General features: G+C 44.8%; 1 protein-coding gene across 1 annotated transcript in view; it reads right to left on the reverse strand.

Moving 5' to 3' along the window:
• Positions 1 to 1,160: 1,160 nt before the first annotated feature.
• The window catches only part of itga8 (integrin, alpha 8), a 48,436-nt gene continuing 22,345 nt past the window's right edge, over positions 1,161 to 27,251 (reverse strand). The window contains exons 16-30 of the mRNA XM_034103308.2: positions 18,556 to 18,611; positions 18,010 to 18,167; positions 17,728 to 17,859; positions 16,778 to 16,845; positions 16,038 to 16,185; positions 11,549 to 11,641; positions 8,823 to 8,902; positions 8,255 to 8,335; positions 6,963 to 7,068; positions 5,155 to 5,313; positions 3,444 to 3,560; positions 3,155 to 3,268; positions 2,624 to 2,725; positions 2,416 to 2,538; positions 1,161 to 2,333 (exon numbers count right to left, since the gene is read on the reverse strand). Coding sequence (XP_033959199.1) covers positions 2,244 to 2,333; positions 2,416 to 2,538; positions 2,624 to 2,725; positions 3,155 to 3,268; positions 3,444 to 3,560; positions 5,155 to 5,313; positions 6,963 to 7,068; positions 8,255 to 8,335; positions 8,823 to 8,902; positions 11,549 to 11,641; positions 16,038 to 16,185; positions 16,778 to 16,845; positions 17,728 to 17,859; positions 18,010 to 18,167; positions 18,556 to 18,611 — 1,627 coding nt within the window. The 3' untranslated portion in view covers positions 1,161 to 2,243. The remainder of the gene's footprint in view (positions 2,334 to 2,415; positions 2,539 to 2,623; positions 2,726 to 3,154; positions 3,269 to 3,443; positions 3,561 to 5,154; positions 5,314 to 6,962; positions 7,069 to 8,254; positions 8,336 to 8,822; positions 8,903 to 11,548; positions 11,642 to 16,037; positions 16,186 to 16,777; positions 16,846 to 17,727; positions 17,860 to 18,009; positions 18,168 to 18,555; positions 18,612 to 27,251) is intronic.

Below are 27,251 nucleotides of genomic sequence, written 5' to 3' on the forward strand. Positions count from 1 at the left end.
TGGTGATTGATGAGGTGAAGCATTAGAAAGACATTTCCTATGAGCAGCATAACTTCTGTTCACATATTGAACTGCTTCAGTCACATGACGCGCACCATTAAAGGTCACGGCCTGAATGAGTTCAGCAGCGCTGCACAATGGGCCGAGAACATGCACACAGGCCTTCAGTTGAAGGTAGGAGCAGATAACATGTAAATCACTCACGCTGTGTTTTAAAATGATCTGGGTTACTAGCTTCCCCCGCTGATGAGTAGTAATTATATTTCTAACTCATTAAACACACGTGGTGTTTGAATTGATGCAATTATTGAAATATTGAGCGACTAATTTAATAACTGCAGCAGTCTGAGCTACATGTGCATTGAATCACTCACAACCGAAACACCAGGGAAGCTCCATGTCAAACAAAATGATTGTGTGTAAGTTGGCAATACATTTGAAAGGTTGCTGATTAAAAGCAGTGACAAACATGCTATACTGCACCTGAGATAATTAGATCGGAGCATGTTTTCTTTAAGGAATATTCCAGTTAGATGCAGTGTGGATTCCCCTTTGTGGGTGAACTGTAGGCTCTGCTGGTCCAACACATATTGGAACAATAAATGTTCATGTCTCATAACTAAAAACAGCACTAGAAAACACACCTGCCAAAACAACACTTTGTGGGGCTCCACAAAATCAATATCCCATCATGCATTGCAGATTTACAGACTATACTATATATATATTATGTTACGACAAGCGGTTGTCCAGAGCATCTTCTAGCAGGAAAACACTGGAGCATTTTTAACAGACCGGCTTCTATCTGAAATGTATTCTGACATACATGGATCACCACCAGAGGTCCCTGTCCTTCCTCACACATCTACACCTTTCACTGTGCTGCTCCTCAAGATAAACAGTGATGCAGGTTCATTCCCACAATGCACCACCAGGGGGACCACGAGTCCTTCCTTTGGAGGTGGAGACATCAGCCTCGGATCCAAATCTTTTGTATACAATTCAATCAAAAAGGATTCCGGCTACTTTATCAATGCTATACAGTAGGTATATCCACATGTGTTCCGATTCATAATGAATATTCCCAAAGCATGTGGATATAGAATAAATTATAATACAATGTATGGTCCAGTTGAATGGATGGAAATAAAGTAATCAAACATAACTTTATTCTGATCAAACTTCACATTAACAAAAACGCACAACTCAATCATGACACATTAAGGGTTCATTTTATATTCAGCGTGCTGTTGATGCCCTGACAGCTGTGTTCTGCCTGCCTGTGCACAATATGATAATATCAAATAAGCAAATGGCAACATGAATCACTTTTAAAATGCCTTACACAGTATGTGTTTTAGCATGGGTTTTTGATATGGACAGGGCTTCAGCTGTGGATATATCATCTGTTTCTTAAGATAACATTTTAAAGTCATTGTATCAGACAAGACAATAATAAGTTAATTATTTGTCTGCTTGCTCTTCAAAATGTACAAGGGGGACTTTACAGTTAATCAATCCAAACAATTGCTTTGTTGTTCAGCATCACTTATTTCTAATATACCAATTAATACATAGACAATGGAAACATTAAGCTCTAATAAAATAATGCCAGTGTAAACAAGCTTCATTATCACACAACGTCCAAATATTGCACATACATTCATAAATATAGACATTAACTCTGTGCCTTTATGTTTATGTGTGTGGCTGCATCTGCATGTGTGTGTTAAAATCTTTATACAGCCCAGTTAAATACAATCAGGGTGGGAAATAATTACATCTGAAGGAAAGGTTGACATGAGATGCACCTAAAGGACACACACATATGTACAGTACCTACATACACCCATACATAGACACACACACTCTCTCACTCACTCACTCACAACAGCACTTGTGCATACATCTTATGTCTACTTGCTTCAGCAAGCATTTAAAGCATTGTCCATTCTGACGTCAGTCCTGGCGCTTCATCACCATGGATAAACAATGGGCATGTGTGTGTGTGATTGGGCCGGTTTAGTGTGTTTTGGTCCCACTCTGAACCTCGTTCTTTGGTCCCAGCCTGTGTGGCGCTGCGCTCTTCAGACTGTCAGTTTCATTACCATAGAGGAAGAGGACCTCCAGCTAAGGAAAGTAAGATCCGACTAATACAGATCTCAGATCTGATTTAAATTACTCAGAAGGTTCACATCCCTCCCAAACCACAGTCTTTTGGTAGTAGGTTGTCCCACATCTTCCTATGCATCCCCTGTTTGATCAGAAGTCAGCTGCTCCTGGTCGGAGATGTCATCGTCAGCTGGGGGCCGCGCCCGGTCAAAGAAACCACACTGAGGGAATCACATTAACCCATTAGTGTCATATTGGATAATCAAACTACTACAAGGAATGCTGGACAATGTGTGTTTTTACCTTCCACATGGCTAACGTTAGCATGGCAAGCACCAGCAGCCCCAGCAGTATGGCCAGGATGATGACCCAGAGGGGGACAGCAAAGGAGACATCAGGAGTCCCCCACAGAACCAGGGTCCCCATCTGTTGGACATAGAGAGATTCAGTTAGTATTTCTAGGTGCTGGTGCATTTCCTTTTTCTAACACTCACACACTTCTGTTACTTACCGAGGAGGTGTGTTGAGGCAGACTGGAGGGTTGGATGCGGTAGGGCATGGCTGTGACAATGAAGGACACAGAAGAGTTGAGGATGTAGGGGTCATTACGCCGCTGTAAGACATAAATAACATTATTATTTAAAATGTGCAATTTCACATGTTTTTATTATTATTTTTGGCTCGTAAGACATTTATTGTACAATTACAACTTTGAGACTTAGCTTTTTAGACAACTTGGAGGAGAAGTCCCTAAAGTTCATAAATGATCATTTGGACAGCGATGACAAACGGGAAAATCATTCTGCTCACATAGAAGAAAAAGCTCAAATGGAGAATTGACATGCTTGAACGCTGCCTCTTTCAATCAAACATTCAAACAGCTTTTACACTACCCAGGGAGTCACAGCTGCCCCTCATGTTATCAAATGTACAGAACTGCCACTAAATGGACCTTTAAGTGAATTTGCCTTTACAACCGCTGTTTTAAATGAAAAGCATCAAACAAATAATCAACTTCTAGACGACAGTTGAAAACACTGACCTGCAGGAAAGTATGAGCCCAGAGTCTCGAACGGACCTTGACCACCGCGCTCTGCCCACGATCCAACCGGCCAACCACACACGTGATCCTCAGACAGGAGACGTTGGTGCAGTTCTGGAGAGAGGTAACAAAGTGGACAATATTATTGAGGGGTGTTTTTTGTCCTTCACATTTACTTATGTGAGAGGTCAAGAAGAATATTAGAAACACCGCTCTGAATTTTCCCATGACATTCTATACTATGAGTTTTTCAGGGACATTTTTGAATGTACACGAAGGAGAGGCTCACCAAGGTTTTACCGCTGTAACTCTCAGCTGCAGTGGTGGCTCGTTTGTGGCGGTGATGAGGAGCGCTGGCGTTCCTCAAGAAACCCAACAGCTCAGGTGTGTCCTGGAGAGAAGAAATCTGAGACAGAAAAGGAAAGTGTTAAAAAGACATATTTAGATGATGACGTAGAAAACAAAGAAGAATACATGTTATGTTTCTCTCATACCAACAGGTCTCTATTTTATCTTAAAGCGAAAGCATGTGTTTGGGCTTTTTGAGGACAGTTACTTTTTAAAAACCTACTGATTATTAGATTTTGTGGTTAAGTATTGTCTGTGTTACACATGGGCTCTGATGAAGCACAGACAGCCAATGAGAAGGAGATGGTGGACCTGAGGACAAAGAATGCTTATAAAGTATGATTTTAAGGATGTAATAAAAGAACCCACCAGCTGTGGAAACATGTGTGATATTTGGCGATTTAAAGAGATTTAATTTACTGATTGAAGCTCAAGCAGTTAAGATGACAGCAACCAACAAGAATCAATGATCTAATCCCACAAGATGTAGCTAGAGATTTGTTTTCCTCTACCGAAAGTTTGGCTCAAAACAGGGAAATGTGAGAGAAAAACTATTTAAAACATTGAACACAATGTGGACAAAATGCCTTGTTTACTCTTGTTTACAACATAGCAACATAGCAACAACAAGAACAACTGTGTCCATCTCTTCCTGCAACTCCAGCCCCTCCGGCCAACTATTAAATAAAGTTTTACTAAAAGTCACCTTGCTTACATTTATTACCCAAACACAGGGAAAACTGTGGTAATCAACCACTAGCCAGTCAAGTTTCCTCGGCTTTTTATGAATGGAAATGGCGGTGTGGGCTGGTGGGAAGCGATCATGAGTTTCAGCAATAGTGGCTTCTACTGTTCAGCCTCAAACTATTTCGTTATTTTTCATTTAATATATATGTTTCTGATTTATTGATTTAGATGAAATGTTGTAAAATAACTACTGTCTGTCACAAGTTACCAGAGCCCCAATTAACATATTTAAATGTGTTCGTCCAAGCAACAACAAAGAGCCCATGTAAGCACTCCTCTTGCTCGTGAAAGAAGTGTCTGCTGACAAAATGTGTGTCAATCAGTCTAGTCCACACGGAGGAAATGACAGGGACACTGTGAAATGTTGAGTAGTTGAAAATGACCGAATCAGGAAGAAAGGAAAGAAAATAATCTCATTCTTAAAACACGTGCTGTGACTTGTTTTCATATATGATTACAGCTAGCAGCATTTTAGTTTCTAACATAAGTATGCCCTTTTATAAATCACTGTGTGTTTTCTTTTAGAATTACTCTACAGATGATATCATACACATTGGAAACTACTCCAGATCTAATTTCTGCTAATAAGCATAATGCTCCATCCCCAATCACTTAGAGCCAACTGGCAGAGAACATTGAAAGCAGTCAGAACAGCGCTTACAATTATGTTTTAAATCAGCGGGTTTATATGATGGAGAAATAAATGGAAGAATAAGCCGCAAGCAAATATTAAATAAAAGTTCAGAATTGCAGTGGTTCTGGTGGTTTCACAGAAAGTGGTTAGAAATTCTACAAAGCATATTTATTTCCACTGCAGGCAATATGGGCTTAATTATAAACTTGGATCTTGTAAAATATGTGTTTGCATGCATAAGCTTGTCTATGTTTATACAATGTTGTGTTACCTGAAGGCCAAGTGGGTTGAGGCTGGTGTTCGTCCGGCAGCTAATTGGTCCGTCAGTTTTGATCTCCATGGCATACAGCAGGTTCTCGTCACGGAAACGGGAAGGCCAGCCGACCTGAAGCTCCGCGTCCTGAATACTGCTGGGACCAGAGTTATGGAGCTGGAGACAAAGAAGGAACAGAAAAAACACACAGAGATGTCAGCATTGAGCTTTCTTATGTCTTATTAGTAGGTCTCAAGTGACCTAGGCTATAATTAGGTTATCATAACTTTGGGATGATGACACGGGCCACCTGCGTTTTAGTGAAGATAATACCTTCGCCGGCTTTAGTCACTGGGGATTGAAATGGAAGACAAGAAAAACCTACAGCATCACCTGGCTCATCATTCCACACCAAAATCAGGATAAATGAGTTATGAGCTTAAATGAACCATCAATTCAATAAATCCTCATGTTCTACCCCATGATGTATATTCATCCACACACACACACACACACACACACACACACACACACACACACACACACACACACACACACACACACACACAAACACACACACACACCACACACACACACACACACACACACACACACACACACACACACACACACACACACACACACACACACACACACACACACACACACACACACACACACACACACACACACACACACACACACACACACACACACACACACACACACACACACACAGTAATTAACACTGAAGCAAGTCATCCAAACAGGACATGATCCTGGTGCTGCAGGGCAGGAATTCTGCAAGAGCAAAAAAAAAAAACCCTGTCCTCTCTAAGTAGAAGCAGCTGCTAACTGGGAAAAGCACCAAATGAAAATCATTATCAGCTGCAGGACAGGCCAGACACGGCTGCACTCGGGTTCAAAGAAGCAGTCGTCCCTTTAAAATAAAAAGAAATCACACACACACACACACACACACACACACACACACACACACACACACACACACACACACACACACACACACACACACACACACACACACACACACACACACACACACACACACACACCCCACACCACACACACACACACACACACACACACACACACACACACACACACACACACACACACACACACACACACACACACACACACACACACACACACACACACACACACACACACACACACACACACACACACACACACACACACACACCTATTGTAATCTGTCGCCAACCTGTCTGCTTTCTTCCCTCCTTATATCTAAATGTCTGTACCTCTGTTGACCTTGTTTTTCCTTTTCAGTGATTAATACTCATTCAACTTTGTCCACTTTTAAGAATAATGACTTTTCCCTTCCGTCCCTTTCCTTTTGCCCTTTTCTGTTTCCCCCCCCTTCTCTGTTTTTCCCACCTTCACAGCAGTAATTACTTCTGAGCTGGAGACCTTTGATCAGCCAGAGCCTAATTCTTTATGGAGCTACTGGTTTTACTGAGTGTGTGTGTGTGTGTGTGTGTGTGTGTGTGTGTGTGTGTGTGTGTGTGTGTGTGTGTGTGTGTGTGTGTGTGTGTGTGTGTGTGTGTGTGTGTGTGTTGCTGTTTACTTAATCCTACAGAGCCCCTGTCTTGCTTTAGCCTAATTTACAACTTTAGACACCTATTTTTCCGCTCTTTTCATCCAAACATTCTACAGATGTGACCTGCTTTGTGGTTAATACAAAGCAACCCAGCCTATACCTCTTCCTCTCTGAGAGCCCCTCTACCTTCCTCTTCACATGAGACTCAGCTGTGTGTGGATGTATGGAGTGCATTTACCTCATAGATGTGTGTGACTTGCGGTCCCACATCGTCCTCTTTGACAGGCTTCTCTTTGGGCTCCCAGCGTGGGAATGGCAGCACCACCTGCGAGGGATGAGACACCCTGAAGAGAGGAGAAACAACTCAGTGATACTGATGCAGACACACACTGATAGGTTAAGTATGGGGCAGTGAGTATGACGGAAAGGTACAATTCTGAGCCTTTCCAGAAGAACAACATCTAAGTTGTCATATTGGAGGGTCTGGTATTTCATGTCTGGAAGATATACACTTTGTGGCTTTTATATGGCAAGACAGTACCATCACTAACTCACCTGAATGCTAAAATATATAATATAATATAGCTAAGTTAACACAAAAGAATGGGCATAACTAATGAACAGAATAAGTTAGAATCTTCTAATCAGTTCTGATACAATGATAATAAATGTGTGCAATTTTATTTAGTTTTTTATTTATGGGCAAATATCCCATATTATAGTGTATATATAAGTCTCTAATGAGTGATATATATCATTAGCTGAGGTTGTGCTGATTTCTGGGATGTGTACAACTTGATTATACTGCAAAGAAATGACAATTTATAAGGCAAAACACGGAAATGTCCTATGTGGGTCTCAGGGGGTTAAGAGACTGTCGACAGTTTGGTGCAAAGCTGATTCTGCTCGATTTGCATACTGAAAGTTGTCAAAATTGTTTACGTCTGTATGGTAGCATAAGGTAAGATAAATGGGCAGCAAATTACCTGGTTTAGCACACAGCATGATGGACCAAATCACCCTGTCCTACTTTGGTTAAAAAATGCATAATTCTAAATGCTAGATGAACCCAGCTTAGGTAGGACACTTTAACTTTACAAACCCAGGAACTCTTATGTCCTCATCTCTCTCATCCCATTCTCCTCTGTTTGTATGAACAGCTGACCACACCCAAACAAAGCCACGCAGGGCTCCAGACTTTGAAGTGTGTGCGTGTGTGTGTCAGTGGGCATATGGGCATCCATGAACATGTCAAAGGCTTAAAAGTAACTCATGCGCACATGATTAGGTCACATTTATTTGGTCACATTTATTTGGTTAATGTTTTTCATGCTGTTCTCTATCGGTAAACAAACATGCCTCACACATTTAAACACTATAATAGGAGAGTAATATTCTTCAAACACCAAAAAGTTTAGACCGAAACCAGATCAAGTGTATCTTTTGTGAATCAGACGCAGCAACAAAGGAAGTTGTCACTGTGTTTCCGAGAAGACGACACGCTCTCACACGCAAAGACGCTTGACTCACCCGCGTAAATCAAGTTGAGCTCTGGCAGCGATGGACAGATTTAAACTGACTGGGTTGCTGTTGGAGTTGTCTTTGTTGGAACTGTGGAGAGATTTAAAGGGAGTTTAGATAATACAATAATACACACATTTCAACGACTATGCGCTTCATTCTGTATGTATTTGCTAAAATATAACAACAGGCTGTGTTAGAATGCATACATGTGTATGAAAGTAAAAGCTCATAATAAAGCTGTATTTTTATGTTCAGCTGACTCCAATAAGCATTTCCCTGGCAGCGGGTCCGGCCAACATTTAGCCATCTGTGCCTAGTGATGTATCAAAATCAATTCAGTGAAACAAACAGTGAATACGTTGTGTAGGGCTTGTCTCCTCCCTGGAGTTCCTCCGGGCCATCTGTCTTCTTCAGTCGCTGCGGTTAGTTTCATCAAACCACAGCGACGAGATCGCGACAGACACAGAACTTATTTACATGGCTCAGAAGAAGGACAAACAGCTCTTTGTGTGTGTTGTTTGTGGTTGTGTGTGGGAGGTTGGGGGGTATGCGTGAGAGTTGGGGGGCGTGTCACCTGTGGATCTGTAGCTCGAATCTGATCTTGAGTCCGGCATCATCCAGCCTTTGGACAGAAAACCTCAAACCAACAGACAGCTGGGCAAGAGTGTGGAGAAAAAGCAAAAAAAAAGAGAGAGAACGTGTAAAACACATGTGACAGGAGAAAGAGGAGGACAGTTAATGAGACAAGGCAGAGAGAAAAAACAGACCGGGATAAGATGCATCTTTACATCAAAGGCCACACCATGTTTAAAATGACCAGGGATAGACAGACAGTTATAAAGGCAGACGATCTGGTCTGTGTTAACAACAGAATCATATTAAATCATTGACAATGCAGACTGCACACACTCAAAAACTACACTTTAGTTTCTTGTCTCTCCACAATTTAAATCTCCTCTCCTCTAGGTTAACTCAAAACACGTAGAGGATTAAGTTCATTTTCAACTGCAGTACGACGACAGTGTGTGTGTGTGTGTGTGTGTGTACACACGCTTGTCGCTGTGTGACAGTGTGGACGGACGTGCATGCTCTCATGTGTGCCAGACTGAACAACAGGTCAAACTCATGGTCCTTAGAGGAAATGACAGCATGCAGACTCGCACTAACACTTCACCAGACAGGCCTGAGGGGGGGTGTGGTAGAGAACTACAAAGTCAGGCAGGAAAGATCTAAAGAGACAGAAACCAAAAGAGTATGACTCGTTCAGAGGAGACGTCGCTATCTGCTACGATACTCCGGAAAGAGACGGTGCAACAAAAGTCTGAAGAGGTCATCTGTGTCTCTTAAAATATTTTGAACGTCACATCCCAGCAGTAAAGGTTTAAAGAGAGCCCATCAGCTGTAGTCAGCTTCATTTAGCTTACAACATATTGTACATTTTTATGGTGGAGAAAAATCATCAAAACATCTACAGAAATGTTCTCAAACCGCTCGTGCAATATTGCCAGATTATACGCTGTATTTATTTTTCAAATAATTATGATTTTCCACAATATGTCTGAATAGACTGCTTCAGTGTTCGGTTACTGCCCTTCTCGAAGCTACAAAGCTTTTGCTAAGTTATGCATTTAACCACATTTTGGCAAAAAGAAGATTCTTTAAAACAATGCTGGGAGAAGTGGTTTATGTGGGGCAGTGGTTTGAGAAGGCATTATAATAATTGATGTCAGCCATACAGACTTGTCACCATTGGCATCCATTGGAACGAATAACAATTTAACAGTCACGGCTCTGTTGCTGTGCTTAAAAAGCTTAAAAAAGCACAGTAACAGAGGCCTGAGGCCAGACACTCAAAACATTTTAGATGAGGAGAATTAAATATAGGGTTTCAGGGTTATGATTTAAATAAGTATCATATTGACAAATGACTCAAACTCAGACTTCACATGTTATGGGGAAAAAACATAATACCTGCACACCATACCTGTGGTTTTAAATCTGTGTAAATGTATAAAGGCATTACTTTTTTCATTAATGCGGATTTCCAATAGCTGTGCATTTAAAATTTGATGTGAGTATAACTGCGCTCTTTTTAAAGTTTTCTTTTATATTCTATATGATTATTTGAATCGTTGCCCAGACATCTTTGTAATCAACCATTGATTGGTACCAAAGCTGCTGCAAAATATGTTAAATTCTGCTCAATTCCAACAAAGCTCATTGAACAAAAATCAGGACAAAAGAAAAAGCATTAGAGAGGCAGGCAGGCAGGCAGATGTGCTTACTGAAGCCAAAACCATCTTTCCTTCAGGCTTGTACCTCTCACCCCGCTCAGTGATGCTGTGTCATGTGGCACAAGGAGTGAACTCCATCGACTATTTCGTTGTACAATTTAGCTTCAGTGTGTATGGGGTATATGGAAGTATGTTCTGCATAAGCTCACAGATTCCTGAACGGGCAAGGGGAGAGTTAAATATGGGAAACATCTGGATGGCTAGGGAGCACACACACGCACGCATACGCACACGTCCCCTTCAGATTACCTTGTTGTGCTCTCCACCCCCAACAGTGAAACATGACCTCATAATTGATTTATCAGTATACCTTGCGTCACCTTAACAGCTGAAAATGCACCTCTGTGGCGACCTTGACACCTTTAGAGACCCTACATTCACGGTAATACACACACTTTATCACTTGCACACACTAAAGCACATGTGACATGCTTTGTGGCACACATACACATACGTGTTGTAGAATTTCATGTAGGAAAGGCCCACTCTTTATTTAACAAAGCCTTGACTTCCTGCATGTGTCATCCATCCATGAGCTAAATGGATTATTATTACATTCCACACACACACACACACACACACACACACACACACACACACACACACACACACACACACACACACACACACACACACACACACACACACACACACACACACACACACACACACACACACACACACACACACACACACACACACACACACACACACACACACACACACACACACACACACACACACACACACACACACACACACACACACACACACACACACACACACACACACACACACACACACACACACACACACACACACAGAGTTGGAAGCATGGGGAGTCAAAGTGTGAGGAATGAGGGTCAAGGTGATGATCAGTAAACATTGCAAACCATCAATCAGTGTGAATTAAACCTGAGGAATAACAGTGGCAGCTTCTCGACAGGGAAAGGGATGTTTTATTGAAAAAGTGTGTGTGTGTGTGTTTTTGTGTGTAAAAACTCACCTCTGTCCCAGCCATCATCGGGTTCCCGAGGTCACACACCACCATTCTCGACTCATTGACCATCTTGTACTCGCAGTTCAGCTGAGACAGGGACTAGACAGGAGAAAAGAGAAGAGGAGAGAAAGACAAGTCAAGTTTATGAGTCAAAAGTGAATGAAAGCGACAAATGGGGAGCATTGTAGAGTCAAGAGGGGAAATAAAAGAATAATAGAGGGACGGATAACAGCATCAAAGGGGGAAGGGTGCAAGGGGGTGGAAAAGAGATGGAGTGATGGGAGGGGGAAGGCATGAGAGGAAGAGTGATGAATGCTTCGACACTAACAACCTCATCAATCAAACAGCCCCATTACACTCATTAGCGCACACACACGGGAAAACACACACAGATATACACTCACACACACACTCTGCACACAAAGCAGTTGACCCTATCCATTTCCGTGGTCACTAATGCAGCTTGAAAATCAGAATAGGGGCTTTCGGGCTGTTGCCAGTAAAGCATAACCTGCTGATAGCCTCGCCTTAATCACTCCAAACAAACACACGCCACAGAGACACACCAGGATGTGATGTCATACTGTAACTGCAGCCTCAAATACAGTGGCGGTTCTAGACCAATTTGACTGGGGGGGCCAGGCTGGGCCCAGTTATTTTCTGAGGGGGTCAAAATAAATGTAAGACGAAAAAGACAAAGACAGTATGAAGTACTTGCGCATAAGAAAACAATGCAATAAAGTTATTGGTATTTGTTTCAGTACACATATTTTTTTCAGATACTTATAGTTACAGTTGTTACGCTCTAATGCAGGGGTCTCCAACCTTTTTTAGGATGAGAGCTACTTTCAAAAAATAAAACAAGTGGTTAGCTACTTTTACTCCTTTTTTTTGTTTTTTGCAGTGTGTATATTTAGCACATTTTAACATTATTATATGCTTACCTTTAACCCTTGTGTGCTGTTGAAGTTAAATGCATCAATCTGGTGCACTTTGAGCACAAAATGAATTTATGGATACAGCTCTCAACACTCATATGAAAGGGAGCTGTATACTTTTCAATAATCAACACATCTTTAGAATATGATCACAACCAATGACAAATCACTTAAAGAGCCTGTGACACGGTTTTCCCCCATCATCCAAACCCATCAATTTGAGTACATATTGTCCCCTTGAAAACCGTTACTGAACTGATTTTGGATATTTGTACTTTGATAACCATTAATCTGCCTTCAATGTTGACAATTTTCTGGATCTTCTCGCGGATTCTTCAAGTCCCGCCAAATGATGGGTGACGTCATTGCGGGCACAGCGCTCCAGCTGCACCGTTCAGGATCCCAGCATCTGCATGTAAACCTTTATATATATACAGTCAGATGTAAACGCACGACGGCGCACACAGCAGCAAGCTCAGACAGCGATGACAGTTTAATTTTGAACGTGTCTGAGAGCTCATATGAGGCTGAAGGATCGGTTTATGTTGTATCTGTTAGAAGTTTAGGAATGAGGTGCGTCAATATGGGCGATCATAGGTCATGTAGCCAGTGGTGGACTGGGACTAAAAATCATCCCGGGACTCTCGACCGGCCCACTTCGGTACCGCTAGTAAATTGTCAACGGGGGGAGTGGGGGATGTCAGGGGCGGCGGGTGCTGTAGATAGTAAATGTAAATATGTAAATATTTGTGTCACTGCATCCTGGTAAAATACAAATATAATGTATAATGTCTGTGTCTTTGACCTTAGCGCTGCTAGCCACCTGTGCCCTGTACTACGAAGCCAGTTCAACAGTCCCTGGATATGTTTGAGTAACAAACAAACTAACAACAACAAACTAACAAACGAGATCTCGCTAAGCGGTCTTACGACGACGCTGGTTATCAACTCGGTAAATCAAGCCAGGGTTTCTCTCTCCAGCTGAGAGCGCGTTCACGTCTAAGACACGAGTGGATCTGACTTTAATTACATTTGTCTCGAGTGTTTTGTCAACATAATGTGTTAAATAATACTTCTGCATACAGTCTGTGACACTGAGTGTTGCACGGCCAGATGAGGCTGCAAGCTGACTCAGATAAGGAAATATATGATATATTATGATTAGGGCCGGGACTTTAACGCGTTAATTAAGATTAATTAATTACACAAAAATTAACGCGTTCAAAAAATTAACGCATTTTAATAGCACTTATTTTTGCACAGCGGAACGTTTCTCACTGGATGAGTTTCAGGCGTACCGATTATACTGGAGCACCAACTAACGTTCATGACTTCAGCATGGGACTTCAAACAACGAACAAGCTGATGAGACCGCTTTGGTCGGCCCCGTGGATGGGACATTTTGTTTTAAAAAACGGACGGGTGGAAGCGTCGATAAGAGCACGGTTGTGTGCAAATTATGCAAAAAAGATTTGCATATCACCGCAGCACATCAAGCCTAAAGTATCACCTAAATGCAAAGCAAGTACTGTAGCAGCTAGCGTGGACGTTAGCCCGACTCCGAGTGCAAGGAACCACACCCTGACCCAACCCACACTCAACCAGATGACTGGTTTCAGGGCCAGGATAAGTAAGTCCACGTCTGAGAAATAACCACCTCCCTGGCTCACTGGATTGCACTCGACTGTAGACCACTTGGAGTAAAATCCATGTGAAATTGCTTCTCACTGTTCTCAGGTCAAATATGTATATTTGATTAAAAATGCGATTAATTTCGATTAATTAATTACAAAGCCTCTAATTAATTAGATACATTTTTTTAATCGAGTCCCGGCTCTAATTATGATATTATATGATCGATGATCTGATTGATGATGTAATATGAATGATAAGTGCGAAACGTCGGCGTCTTCTCTGCATACGGCAGTTTAAACTGTATTTCCTTTATCCTGTAATATGACTTGAGAGATTTAAACTCCGCACACTGAGTTGATCTCTTTTCTATAGACGCCGGAGGCGGGCAGCCTCAGGTAAAAGAAGTTATTTAGCCTTCTCAAACCTGAGCCTCACGCGCCGCCTATGGGGGATGTGCTAGTTACTTATCCGACCGGCCCACTTCGGTACCGGCCCATCTGGATTCGTCCCGATAGCCAGTCCGCCACTGCACCCAGCCCACGTAAACTGTCAACGGGGGGAGCCTCGCTGCGGGGAAACGGTGGACCAAGTGTCCCGATCGGAGTGGGAATAATAATAATAATCCGTGCATTTTATCCATTAATTTCCCCAACATTGTGGTAAAAAAACCACACGTTTAATCCATGTTGTTGGTGTACTACAACTACAAAAAGCATCGGTTTGTTTTCTCATCAGGAAATGCAGACCGGCTCAAACAAACGATTTTAATCATCATCCTCACGATCATTTAATGTGTTCATATGTTCGCCGAATTGACATGAAAGCACTAATAAATGTAGTTTCATCCACTTGAGTTTACAACTACAAAAATAATCGATTTGTTTTTATATCACATCTGACGGGAGGAAATTCAGCAGCTCTCACTCCCGATTTTTAATCCTAATGTAATAATCATCTTCACCACGATCATTTATGTTTATGTTCGCCGAATTGACATGAAAGCACTGACTTAATATGAATATACTGTAGTCAACTTCATTAAAACGTTATTAACGTGCCTAATCTCAGTAATTCACCATTTCTACGCATGACAACACACTTTGTCCGTTTCCGGCTTCCCCCAAAACTTCAAAATGAGTCGATGGAATTTCCCCGCGATGTTCGAAATTATTGATATTTAACGGAATGGTATCGCTTTTTCTTTTTTAAACTGACGGTTCGAGATTACTAGTAGCCCAATATTTCATTGCACAACAGTTGTTGGGATGCTGTCACAGGCTCTTTAAACTTGTTTATTCTTATCTTATGTTACCTAGTTAGCATTCTTTCTTTTTATTTATGCATATTTTACTAATCACTCCCCTTTTAAACAGTTATTTTTTTTACTATCCTATAGTACACATTGGAATGATTTCAAACTTTATTTTGTACAACTATATTAACTAGATAAAGGTATGCTCTTTCTGTCTCGCTCGCTCACAAAGGCTGTGTGCTGCTCCGTGGCGATGACGGCTTGCGTTAAAAAAGAATAAACATATTTGTAAAGTGGGGGAAACAGGATTTCGAAAAGTGTCCCCCCTGTCTCCAGTGGAAATGACGCCACGCGATCGACGTGTTGGAGACCCTTGATCTAATGGGTCCGACTAGAATGACAAATATCGTTAGTTCCGCCTATTCTTTCAGGCAAGAAATCGTTTAATCATAAACTATTTTTTTTTTTCAGGGGGGCCACATCGGGGTCCAAAGTCAGTGGACCCCCCTGCCCCCTAGAACCGCCCCTGCTCAAATAGCAAACTCCCTCATTTCAAAAGACCACTCGGTAATCAATCATGACGAGACATAAAGTTTCCACTCCATTGGCTCTCAATATAAAACAAATTGATTTAAGACAAATGTGTGTGTTGGTGTGTTTATTTATTTACCTCCACTCTACGCTCTACTCCAATATAGTCGGCCTCCGGTGGGATCAGTGTGTGGAGCTCTGTCTCATAGGCTCCCTCTCCTTGGTTCACTGCAGTGATGGTCAACATGACCAGATTATCGTCTCCAATCACCAGCTCTGAGCGGTCCCTGTGAGTGTGTTTTATAAAAAAGGAGAGAAGAACACAGAGAAAAGGGTATTTTTAGTCATGTAAAAGACATAGAAAATAAAGCACTTTGGTGCAGATACATAAAAGAATGTTCAACTCTTGTCCCGTGTTTTTATTTCAAATTCAGTCTGTAATTTTGTAGGACTGGACCTTATTGGTTCATGCTGTATGGAATGCAATACCCATGACCCGGACAAACATGTGTGTGTGTGTGTGTGTGTGTGTGTGTGTGTGTGTGTGTGTGTGTGTGTGTGTGTGTGTGTGTGTGTGTGTGTGTGTGTGTGTGTGTGTGTGTGTGTGTCAGTTGAGGGTGACAGGATGTTTGTATAACGGTGCCATGGAGATATCGTACAGCTGGAAACACTATAGAGAGAGTAGGCTAATTCACATATGCACACAAACACCCTCACACACATACATACACACACCATATGGTAAATGGAACTATAATGTGAGCAACTTGAGTGTAAACTTTGCTCATTGTGTGAGGAGTAACAGGCATACTTTCTTAGGTGAGTGTGAAGTGTTGAGTGTTTACAGGTTGAGGTCAGAGGTGCTGGTGTCAGTCTTACATGCTGGCAGAGAGCTCCAGGTCGGGGACACAAATATTGTCGTCACCGCAGTCCAGGAGAATGTAAGCCTGAGGAGGAAGAGGGGCACAGAGAAGGGGATTGTCATGAGGAAATTGTTAAGGTACACTGGACATCATCATGAAGCCCAAAATAGTAACAAACCCACCAGGATGCAGGTGCTGTAAACATATAGACTCTTACCATGCAAAAGGGGTCAAAAGTCTTGGGTTAAGTTTGCACCGACTTAGTGCTGAGGTTTGGTTAATTTAAGATTTTGTAATGTGTTCTCCTTATTTCTCTATCCTTTCTCCACTGTTCTTAGTATTACATCTAACATTTAAGATGTAATACTTATTGACTGACCTGCACCCGCCTGACATATATTGCTGTGCAGGGAAGTTTTGATTTATTTATAGTTAAGTTTGTGAATGATGAACTTTCGCTTGGAAAGAATGTCTATGTTTACAGGCTTGACCATCTGATCTTTCCTGTGAACAGGTAAGGTTGAGCTTGAAAGGTAAAACAGATGATGTGTGTGTGCCTAAGCATTTTAAAGAACGAGTGACTTAAATATAACCTCAAGTCCTAAATGTGGCAGTATGTGCTCAGAATTGGGCTTCAAGTCAATTCGGTCTTATTTATTTAGCCCAATATAATAAATCACAAACTTGCCTCAAGGGACTTTACAATCTATCCAGCATATGACACCTTTCAACCTAAGAAACACAATTTGGGATATGGAAAAACTCCACAAAAAGGAAACCATTTAACTGGGGGAAAAATAAGAAAGATCAGAAAGAGCAACAGAGGAGGGACCCTTTTCCATGATGGACAAACATGGAATAGAAGGAACCAAAATAGCCAAATCCCAATATGGAAAACCGGGACAATACTAAACTTTATATATATGTATGTAAGATATTATGCTTATACTGTATATATTCACTCACATGCTCTTGAAGGAAGGTGCTGCTGTAATGGTTGAGGACAGGCGGGAGGTTTTGGCCATGAGATGGGGGAGCCAAGCTGTAGTTCAGAGCCAGTGAGATCGGGGTCAATTTGTCCCTGAAATCTTCCTCCTCCTAAGAAAGCATAAGAAAGAGGTGAAAATATGAAGTAAGTCAACCTTGTTTAGTTTTAAAAACAGAACAGAACAGTTGAAAAACCTATGTAAATACACAGAATTACACAAAAGCTACTAAATATGTTTGTGCAGTGTGTGATTTGCTCACTCTCAGGTAGATGGTGTAGCTCAGGCATGAACGTGGGCGGTTGTGTCCCAATTTCAGGAGCCCTGTGCGCTGAGGCTGCTGCGTGTCCAGGAACATAACTCTCTTAACTCCGCCTCGGTTGCCTTTCAACCAGTCCAGCTGCAGCACTGCTCTCAGGTCTGGACAGGAAGTAATGATAAAGAGGTGAAGACGGATGGAGAGGTGAGAGAAAAGCATTGACATTGAAAGTGAAATAGGCGATCCAGAAACTCCTTAACTGTTGAATCCACGTGCTCGTTCGCTTTAAATGTACATTACATCCCATTAGTTACGAAGTAAGGCACCATGGAGGGGCTCTACTCTACAGGGCAGTGGAAACAGTACTTTACACCTCCGCTGTCTGTGTCTTTCTACCCTATTCTTGTTTCCACCCTTTGTTCTCCACTATGATCGGCGCGGCAGAGCTGCAGTTTCACAGCAGGAAACTCTTATGAGTGATACATTGGAGGTAGCTCTGACTGTTGTCCCTCCCTCTGTCATTCGCCCACACAGTGCACAGCTGCTTACCTACAGAGCTGGGGATCCCCACTCCGCTCACTGCTGCACACACTTCCACCTTCAGACTGCAGGAAAGTCATTTTATGAAGATAAAGAGACAGACAAGAGAGAGGGAGAAGATTGTGATTACTGTTAGCATGATAAACCAATTATTAACACACTCTTGCTGTCTTTTGACGCACATCCACACTGACAAAGTGAGAACAAAATGCAGTGGTGCCAACGTTTAAGAGTAAAATTACTATCGGGACCTTTTATCGTGGAACATTTAACATGGTATTATTGCAGACATAATACTTCCTTCATATTTGCATACATCACGAAGTTAGAAAAAAAGATCTATACCACTAAATGAACTTATTCCTGACTGTGCTCCAGGGGACAGTGAAATACCACGCTGAGGTCCCTGTGAGGCCCTCAATTAGACATGGGAGACTGGGAAACATTTCTGCATTTCCTCTATTTCAGTGTGTATTAATATATGTGTAACGTGAATGTGTGTGTGTCTTATCGCCCCTTTAATCAAGAACAGGAAAGAGACTCCCACACAGGGAGCTGAGCGCTGTTAATATGCACTAATCTGAGGAAGCTTACAGACGCAATGCTCCTGATTCTGAAGACTAAGCATAATGAGGCACGAGGGGAAATGACTTCATGTGAATATTGTCTGTTTGGGTTTACTCCACAAACCCCAACATCCAAAAGCAGATGTAATGGATGCGTGTGTGTGTTTGTTAATAATTATCTCGCTGAGATGACACAATCATGATGAGCTAGTTTCCCTGCGTTCTCAATGTATGTGATGCAGCTGTGAGTTTATGTGTGCAATAAAATACATGTTTCTATTTTAGAAATTGCTCCCCTAAGTCATTTTGACTTCTCCAGGTGGTTTCATGTGTATTTAATAGGTGTTGCATGTAAGCATGTGTGTGTGTTTTTTTAGGGTGGTGTGCTCTAGTGTGACTCTAATAAGCAGTGTGTTTCAAACTTAAGTGTATGCAGCACGGAAATGACCGCCAATTTACAGACAACAGCTCTGTTGCTTGGGTTAGTCATTACTGTATGTAATTTTCCCCAAAATGCATCTGTGCTCCACCCCGCTATCCGGCCCTGCCTGCAAACAGGCACAATAAATCCCTTCCCCGACTTCCCCGGGTCCACTTAATGAGTAAGGAGGTTCAATTTAACACTGGTCATTAAGTAGCCCCTCCTTTTCCACCACTCTTTAATCCTTCTAGCCACAGTGTGTACCTCTCATGTATCACGATTACATTTGAGTCAAATAGTAAAAGCATGTGATTTTCAGAAAAATTATTTCCTTAACATCTTTCAAAAATAAGGAAAATCTTTGCTTTTGGCCTCTAGGTGCTTTAGCACTGGATATGTCCATCGCGCGCATGCGCAGCTCGAGTACCAATAACAACAAAGTCACCTGTGACCCACGTGACACCGGCTATATCAGCCGGTATTGTCAGAGGATCTGTTCCCCGAATCTTCTCGCGAGCACACAAGAATTCTGAGTGACAGGGAACTCTGGCGGTCATCCGGGACTCATAGAACCGTAGTTACAGCCGTAACTATCGTTCTATTTCGTCCCTACTGACCGCCAGAGGCGGTGCTTTAGCACTGGATGACCTATACCAACAATGTCATGAAGAATCCAAGCCCTTGCTCACCACTGGAAGCAGCGGAGCTCGGCAAAAGGACCACGCCCAAAGAATGGGGAGTGGCGACATTGACCTGATGACAACTGGAGAATGTGCCAGAAGACGCCCACGACGCCGCGGCGCAGATGGTCTCCAGGGGCACCCCTCTCAGGGCAGCCCAATATGTTGAGATGCTCCTTGTAGAGTGGCATCTCAGCCTGGTGGCAGGGGGCGGCCACTGGCCCCGTAAGCCTGTGAGATGGTATCGACAACCCAGTGGGGAAGCCACTGGTTAGAGGGCCTAACCTCCTTTAGTGCCGCCAGGGCAAACTCAAGAGTTGCTCCTCCTGCCGTATACAGGCAGTAGCCTTGATATACGCCCTTTGGGCACCCCCAGGGCACAGCAACCTCGATGTGCCGTACTCCTGAATGTCAAAGCGTGCCAGCTGGGCAGGCTGATTGAAGTGAGTTTGTGGAAGGACCCCGGGCGGGAATGCCACATTTGCCCAAAGGGCAACGCCTGAGAGTCTCACCTCGGGCATGTATTGTTTATGGAGAGGACATGCAACTCCCCGACTCACTTCCCTGAGGCTATGGCAAGCAGAAATGCTGCCTTTGTGGGCAGCCACCTAAGCCCCACCTGGGCCAGGGGCTCGAAGGGAGGAGGTGATAGGGCATCCGGCAGCAAGGGCAGGTCCCAAGCCGGAGCCCTCGGGGTGCAAGAGGGACACCGACCTGTGGCACCCCGCCGTTGCGCCGTCGACCCGAACATGTTGGGCAGAATCGCAGCCACATAAATTCAGAGTGGAGTGAGAACGTCCACTATCTAGAAGGGACTGTTGTCCAAGCAACAATGTACATGCTGTCCCCAAGGAACACGCACATTCTTGCCTCCCAGTTGGGGTAGAAAGTGCGTGAGTGCAAGCTGCACGGCCCGAAGCTCTAGCACGTTGACCCGGCGCGCACTCTCCTGGGCAGACCGCTGACCCTGAACGGTCCTGCCCTGCCGCACTGCACCCCACCCTGAGAGACATGCACCTATGGTGATGGTCTCCTGGCGGGATGGGATGGCGCCCATGGGCCCGCCTACCAGAGATAGGCCCTGCCCCTCCAGCGTGACAGAGAGTGGAGCAATGCTGCGACACCCTGACTTCACTGTGCCTGTGCCACTTGGCGTCCAAGTGAAGGCTGTTCAGCCACATCTGCATGGGGCGCAACGACAGCGGGCCTAAGGACCCAGCGGCCGAGGCAGCTGCCAGTCTGCCCAAGGGCCGGAGGAACTGAATATAAGGCACCCTCTTGCCCGGCCCACGTGGAAGTAGGCATCCCTCGGTTGGGAACCACTCCACCTGTGCGTATGCAGTAGTCAGCATATAGAATGGCAGCACCTTCAGGAATCTGTTGATTCCTCTGAGGTCCAAGATCGGGCGAAATCCGCCGACTTTCTTGCTCACGAGAAAGTATGCCGAGTAGAACCCCCTGGCTAAGCAGAGGATCTTACTGGGTTGATTGCGTCCTTGGACAAAAGGACGGACAACTCTTGGCCCAGAGGTAGGGCCCCTGCCGGATCGCTGACGACTGTCAATTAGACCCAGCCGAAGGCTAGGGGCCGGAGCTGCGGTCCGTACCCCTGGGTTAAGGTGAAAACCACCCAAGGGACGGAAGTACAGACTGCCCAGAAACTGAGCTGCTGCTGGGAAAGCAGCCGCAGACCACCCCCGGGATTTCAGAGCCCAGCCCCCCGGACCCTGGAGCCTCTTGGGGGGGGGTTCCGGTAAGGCTCTGGGGCACGAGGCCGCCTGGAAGGCGGGCGACATGGGGCACGAAAGTCATTGGGAGGCGGTTGAGTGGGCCGCTAAGACCTCTGCAGACCACCCCTGTAATCCGGCGGCTGAGTGCGGGTGCTAGAGCGGCACCTGGGCCTGCTGGGAGTGGGCACAGGTCTGCGAGGACCCGAGTGCTGCTGCCTGGTCTGCCTAGCTTGGGCGGCACACTCCAGTGCCTCCAGGGCAGCTGATCTAAACAGCTCCCCTGGCTCGACTGGTACGCGACGGAGGACTCTCCGTCAACCGGAGGAGGTGCGTCAGCCGAAGGAGGGGCGCCAACCGAGGCCCAGGCTGAAGGGCCAAGAGGCGACTTCATCATGCCCCTATCGGCAGCTAGCCGATCCACTTTAGAGGACAGCCTATTTCTAGTCCTTCTATTGGGGGGAGCACACAAAGCCATCGCTCCCTCAAGTCGCCGGGAACGGCCGAATTGATCTGGAGGAGTACGTGACAAGGAGAGGTGTCTGTTGGCTGCTGCCAGACGTTCCACCTCAGTGATTCGAGCCACTCTGAGCACCCGAGGCATGCAGCTACAGCTCATGCAGGCGTTTACCGTGAGAACCTCCCTCAGATGCTCGAATTTCGTCCCCACTGACCGCCAGAAGCGGCCGAGGCAGGAGGGGCAGAGGTCGTGGCCGTCCTCGGGCTCAAGAGAAACCCTACAGGCGCTACATGAATGAACCATTCTGTAGGTAGCCAGATGCAGCGTAGCCGGGAGCGGGTGCGGGAACACAGCCTTCACCAGCTACCTGCTTAATGGAAAGAGTAGAGCGTTGCTGCTACTCGCCGAACAGAAAGAGGGATGTAATTACACCCACGTTACGGCAGAGGGAGCGGGAGCGAGATCACTGCCTTCACCTAGCTGGATTAGTAAATAAGGCAGTTTACCAAGAGCGGGGGCGAAAACACTGCCTTCACTGGCTGAGCTAGAGGCGAGTGCCAGATGCAGCGTAACCGGGAGCGGGTGCGGGAACACAGCCTTCACCAGCTACCTGCTTAACGGAACCAGGCAGTTTAGCGTCTACCAGGAGCGGGGGCGAGAACACTGCCTTCACTGGTTAAATTAAGACGAATGCCAGATGCAGCGTAACCGGGAGCGGGTGCGGGAACACAGCCTTCACCAGCTACCTGCTTAACAGAATAAACAAGGCAGTTTAGCGTCTACCAGGAGCGGGGGCGAGAACACTGCCTTCGCTGGTTGAGTTAGAGACGAATGCCAGATGCAGCGTAACCGGGAGCGGGTGCGGGAACACAGCCTTCACCAGCTACCTGCTTAACAGAAAAACAAGGCAGTTTGGCGTCTACCAGGAGCGGGGGCGAGAACTGCCTTCACTGGTTGAGTTAGAGACGAATGCCAGATGCAGTGTAACCGGGAGCGGGTGCGGGAACACAGCCTTCACCGGCTACCTGCTTAACGGAGAAACAAGGCAGTTCCGCGTCTACCAGGAGCGGGGGCGAGAACACTGCCTTCACTGGTCGAGTTAGAGACGAATGCCAGATGCAGCGTAACCGGGAGCGGGTGCGGGAACACAGCCTTCACCAGCTACCTGCTTAACAGAAAAACAAGGCAGTTTGGCGTCTACCAGGAGCGGGGGCGAGAACTGCCTTCACTGGTTGAGTTAGAGACGAATGCCAGATGCAGTGTAACCGGGAGCGGGTGCGGGAACACAGCCTTCACCGGCTACCTGCTTAACGGAGAAACAAGGCAGTTCCGCGTCTACCAGGAGCGGGGGCGAGAACACTGCCTTCACTGGTCGAGTTAGAGACGAATGCCAGATGCAGCGTAACCGGGAGCGGATGCGGGAACACAGCCTTCACCAGCTACCTGCTTAACAGAAAAAACAAGGCGGTTTGGCGTCTACCAGGAGCGGGGGCGAGAACTGCCTTCACTGGTTGAGTTAGAGACGAATGCCAGATGCAGTGTAACCGGGGGCTAGTGCGGGAACACAACCTTCACCGGCTACCTGCTTAACGGAAAAACGAGGCCGTTTGGCGTCTACCAGGAGTGGGGGCGAGAACTGCCTTCACTGGTTAAGTTAGAGTTGAACGCCAGATGCAGTGTAACCGGGAGCGGGTGCGGGAACACAGCCTTTACCGGCTACCTGCTGAACGGGAAGAGTAGAGCGGTGCTACTACTCGCCGAACAGAAAAAGGGATGTAGCTACATCCGCATTACCGGTAGGGGGAGCGGGAGCGAGAGCACTGCCTTCACCTAGCTAGGTAAAATAAAGAAGCTAACAGTATACGCAAGACGTTAGCCGAGCGGCTGCTGCTAACGATCAAGCGAGATCAAGTCAAATAACACACATGTTTAAGACCAGATAACTAGCTTCTAAAGAATAGAATAGCACAGAGCCGTAGTTACAGCAGTAACCATGGCCAGGGCTCACACGGCATCTAACCGTAGTTACAGTAGTAACTATGGCCAGTACTTACACGGCTTAGAACCGTAGTTACAGTCGTAACTCTGGCCCGTACTTGCACGGCTTGGATACTTACACAGCATAGAGCCGTAGTTACAGTAGTAACTCTGGCCAGTACTTGCACGGCTTGGAACCGTAGTTACAGTAGTAACTATGGCCAGTACTTACATGGTTTAGAACCGTAGTTACAGTAGTAACTATGGCTAGTACTTACACAGCATAGAGCCGTAGTTACGGTATTGCCTATGGCCAGTACGTGCACGGCTTGGAACCGTAGTTACAGTAGTAACTATGGCCAGTACTTACGGCTTAACCCCGTAGTTACAGTATTAACTATGGCCAGTACTTACACAGCTTGGAACCGTAGTTACAGTAGTAATTATGGCCAGTACTTACGGCTTAGAACCTTAGTTACAATAGTAACTGTGGCCGGTGCCTAAAAGTGTCAGCCAACGGCTGCCCACTAGACAATATAATATTGGGAGGATGAAATCCTCCTTAATGGCCATACATGCAGAGCACACGGCACACACAGTGAAGATTGTTCTCTGCATATCGTCCTAGTGCTAGGAGTCTAGTACTAGGAGCAGTAAATACAACGATATAGCGCTACTGCAACCATACCATGCGTTTACCGGGAGCAGCAGCGAGAGCACTGCCCTCACCGGCTGAGTTAAATAATGAAGCTTAACCGTACATGCAAGGTGTTAGCCAAGCGGCTGCTGCTAACGATCAAGCAACCAAGTCAGAACACAATGTTAAGACCAGATAATTAGCTTCTAAGAAAGAGAACAGCCCGCATAGAACCGTGTCTGGTTACAGTAGTAACCGCACATGCCGAGCACACAGCACCCGCCGTGAAGATGTTCTCTGCATATCATCCTAGTGCTAGGAGTCTAGTACTAGGAGCAGTAATACAACGATCTAGCGCTACTGCAATCAAACCCTATGCTACAGGGAGCGGGAGCACTGCCCTGAGTTAATAGTTAAGCTCAACAGCAAGGTGTTAGCCAAGCGGCTGCTGCTAACAATCAAGCGACCAAGTCAGAACACAAATGTTAAGACCAGATAATAGCTTCTAGAAAATAGAAAGTACTTACCTTACTTTCTGCATCTAAACGAAAAACGGGTTTAAAGTATGACACTCTTGGCTTTCCATACTAAATCGAATGAGGGACGCAGCCAAAGCTGGGACTCAAATGCTAATGATAGCTCGGGCACAACGCCACAAGCAGAACTTTCAAAAGAGCATAAGGGCAACTTTATGGGAGAGGAAGCGGGAACACTGTCGTCACCAGAAAGTCTAAGCCACAAACAATAAGACGGTAATCAGGACAACTTGGCTGGGAGCGGGTGTGGAAACACAGCCATCACCAGCAACAAGCTGACACAAACCTGTCTGTCGAGGCTCTGCACAGCCGGCGCAGCTCCTGGAGGACGCGTCTAACGACCCGTAGCCCCGACTGTCAGTCGCGAAGCTTCGAAGCTTCGAAGCTGTTTGCACAGAGAAATCCCTCAGATCAAACGTTCAAACCTGAACGCTGTAGGCTACGATAACTTAGCCACGGTACCCTCGCGCAGCGAGAAGATGAAAAGGAACAGATCCTCTGACAATACCGGCTGATATAGCCGGTGTCACGTGGGTCACAGGTGACTTTGTTGTTATTGGTACTCGAGCTGCGCATGCGCGCGATGGACATATCCAGTGCTAAAGCACCGCCTCTGGCGGTCAGTAGGGACGAAATAGAACAATCATTGTGATTAGGTTTTTCTACATACAATGAATTTTAGTTTACTAATCACTCTCTTTCAGCTCTGTATTTGGTCTCCTCTAACTCCTGGGGAAAACATCCTGTTCTTTAGTTGCGAAATACTTCACTATGTTCAACAGCTAGTCTCTGACTTTATCTGTATACAGGTACTAGGCTAGAGTTAGATCTGAGAGATTATTGACAACAGCTGCCTCCTGCATGAGTGAAGTACGAAACAGTAACTTGACTAGCTGGGAGGAGTGATGACTTGGTGGTTTATCTCTATGAGCAAGCCATTTTTATATACAAGTAAAGTAAGTGGACAATTTCTTCCTTTGAGTGAACAAGTAAAGGAGTTTTTATATAAAAATGATATCCTGTCTAAACATCAGTCAGGCTTCAGAAAGCAACACAGCACCGTCACTGCGACAATGAAAGTGGTGAATGACATTACGAGTATTTTAGATAATAAGCAGAGTTGTGCAGCTCTATTTATTGACCTTTCCAAAGCGTTTGATACCGTCGATCATCGCATTTTGAAGCAGAGGCTACTCAGTATTGGCATATCCAGCCATGCAGTAGGGTGGTTTGTGAACTCACTTTGATGGGCTGTCTTCTGAGTGGTTGAACATTGCTAATGGTGTTCCTCAAGGTTCTGTTTTAGGTCCACTTTTATTCTCCATATGCTAATGGTGTTCCTCAAGGTTCTGTTTTAGGTCCACTTTTATTCTCCATATATATCAACAGTTTAGGTGAAAATGTGGATGAAGCTACTTTACATTTCTATGCGGACGATACCGTGCTGTACTGTGCAGGTCCCTCCATTCAGGAGGCTGTTGTTAAATTACAGGCTGTTTTTAACATTATTCAGACTCAGCTCGCTGAGCTTAAGCTTCTTTTAAATGTTGATAAAACCAAGGTATTGCTCTTTTCTAAAGCTAAAAAGACTACAGACACTGCTTTGGATATTGTTACTATGCAAGGACAAGTACTCAAAGTGGTTACCTGTTACAAATACCTTGGTATCTGGCTTGATGATTGTCTTACTTTTAAACTTCA

The sequence above is a fragment of the Pseudochaenichthys georgianus genome, chromosome 16 (genome assembly GCF_902827115.2).
Source record: "Pseudochaenichthys georgianus chromosome 16, fPseGeo1.2, whole genome shotgun sequence".
NCBI classification, from domain to species: domain Eukaryota; kingdom Metazoa; phylum Chordata; class Actinopteri; order Perciformes; family Channichthyidae; genus Pseudochaenichthys; species Pseudochaenichthys georgianus.